This window comes from Egretta garzetta, unplaced genomic scaffold, assembly GCF_000687185.1.
Source record: "Egretta garzetta isolate BGI_Z169 unplaced genomic scaffold, ASM68718v1 scaffold26, whole genome shotgun sequence".
NCBI classification, from domain to species: Eukaryota; Metazoa; Chordata; class Aves; order Pelecaniformes; family Ardeidae; genus Egretta; species Egretta garzetta.
Window position 1 is genome coordinate 983,640 of NW_009260070.1, and position 2,308 is coordinate 985,947.

The window sequence follows — 2,308 nt, forward strand, 5'->3', positions numbered from 1 at the left end:
CATCTGAAAGCGAGCGAGGAGCCCCAAAGGCGTAGGTGCAGAAGAGGTCACCCCAACCGCGAAGGCGGGTGGACCTGAGCCGCTACACATGATTTTGGCAGCAGCGAGCCGGCCCCTCGGCTGCGCAGCGGTGTCCGGTCCAGTGCAGGTGGAGATGGACCCCGGGCTGGGGAGAGGGAACGGGGAAGGGAGGACGGTGGGCACGGGTGGGTAGGAAAGCGCCCATGCTAGTTCCTCGGCTCACAGAGCAGGTTGGTATCCTGGCAGCTTGCTAAGGGCCTGATCCGACCCGTTAGGAAACTGGCACTCGGTCTTGGGTCCATAAATACGAGAATTAAATAACAATTGGGCAATACCCGGAGCCTTACGGAGGGACTAGCTCCAAGTAGTTAAGTCCCCCACCACAATCTTTGTGCATGAGAATGCAGATGTGGGGTTTGGTGGAACACACGGTGGAACACGTGGTCGGTGGATGGAGGGGGTGCGGGCGCAGTGAGCCTGCGAGCCCAGCTCGCTCTGGCACGCAGCAAAGTATACGGCAGCGCTTCTCTTTCTCTCATGTATCATAGAATCATAGAATGTTTAGGGTTGGAAGGGACCACTAGTGGTCATCTAGTCCAACCCCCCTGCAGTGAGCAGGGACACTGCTAACTAGGTCAGGTTGCTCAGAGCCCCATCCAACCTGGCCTTGAATGTTCCCAGGGATGGGGCCTCCACCCCCTCTCTGGGCAACCTGTTCCAGTGTTTTACCACCCTCATTGTAAAAAATTTCTTCCTTACCTCTAGCCTGAACCTACCCTGTTCTAGTTTAAAACCATTTCCCCTTGTCCTAACACAGCTGGCCCTACTAAAAAGATTTTCCCCATCTTTCCTATGGGCCCCCTTTAGGTACTGGAAGGCCGCAATCAGGTCTCTCCGTAGCCTTCTTTTCTCCAGACTGAACAAGCCCAACTCCCTCAGCCTGTCCTCATAGGAGAGGTGCTTCAGCCCCCGGATCATTTTTGTGGCCCTCCTCTGGACCTGTTCCAACAGTTCCATGTCCTTCTTGTGCTGAGGGCTCCAGAGCTGGACGCAGTACTCCAGGTGAGGCCTCACCAGAGCTGAGTAGAGGGGCAGAATCCCCTCCCTCGACCTGCTGGCCACACTTCTCCTGATGCAGCCCAGAGTTAATTAGTGAAATGGGAGAAATAGAACAGCTTAGGTTTTACGATTGGCTACCAACATTGAATTTTTGGCTTATTTTCCACAAAATGCTCTGGAAAAGGGAGCATGAGCTAGAGAGTGCTAACTAGTGCAGATCTCGGGTGGAGGTTGTGAAGGGGGGGTGACGCTCCCTGTTGCCGGAGTGCACGGTGAATGTCACCGCGGGTGACTCTGCAGTCAACAGACTCCAAACAGCATGCACTGGTGTCATTGCAGTACCAAAGGAGTGCGTGAATTCCAATTTAGAAGCCAAGATGCAGATGTTAATGCCCGAACCTCAGATTTTTGTGGAAAGAACTCTGGCCCTCATCAAACCAGATGCCGTTGATAAAGAAGAAGAAATAGAGGATCTCATTCTCCGATCGGGATTCCTGATCATTCAGGTAATAGGCCGTGTTCCAGAGAAAATAACTGCAGTTTGTAAGTCAGAACAATATTTATCTTAACTTTCAGCGGTCGAGCCAGTAACTAAAAGCTAATGTGTCCAAAAAATCGGTTTGTATTTTTTGGATGTCATCAACCACCGCTGCCAGATTCCGTAGGGATACACTCTGTTGGCACACGGGGTGGGACAGAACAGACCGACTATTTTGCTGACCACAGGAAAACACGGACCTTGTTAATAAACTTGGATTTAGCAAACATATGTAGCAGATATGGGGGCTCTCCGAAGTAACTCTTTGGAGAGCGTATCGTTCTGGCACCGCCGGGTTTCGTACAGCGTGTGGCTGCCAAGTGGATGCTTGGAGAATTAATCGAATTAGATCGCTGGCTGGTAGCAGTCCACTGTATTTTTTGTTTCCTCTGTTTTTAGTGGAAATGGGCTTTATGGATATTTATTACAAATGCATCGTTAAACAGGCCTCGCCGAGCTTGTCCTTGCGTTTGGGCCTGACCTGGAGGCCCTGGGAATGTCGCCTTGCGCACCCGTCAGCCCCGGCGCCCCCCGAGCTTTGCCGTCCGCTCGTGACGAACGTGCCCTCAGCCCGGGCTCTCCGTACACGTGCTCTACCGGAGCACCTGAAAAAACCTGTTGTCCTAGGGCAGAATCTGGGCAATGAAGCAGGAGCGCTGGATAGCCAGCGGCCGGGCAGGGACGGGGCTT

The 2,308-nt window shown here is 52.9% G+C and overlaps 1 protein-coding gene across 1 annotated transcript in view; it reads left to right on the forward strand.

Annotated features, from left to right (window-relative positions):
* The window catches only part of NME5 (NME/NM23 family member 5), an 8,677-nt gene that overhangs the window by 558 nt on the left and 5,811 nt on the right, over positions 1–2,308 (forward strand). The window contains exon 2 of the mRNA XM_009641217.2: positions 1,420–1,586. Coding sequence (XP_009639512.1) covers positions 1,458–1,586 — 129 coding nt within the window. The 5' untranslated portion in view covers positions 1,420–1,457. The remainder of the gene's footprint in view (positions 1–1,419; positions 1,587–2,308) is intronic.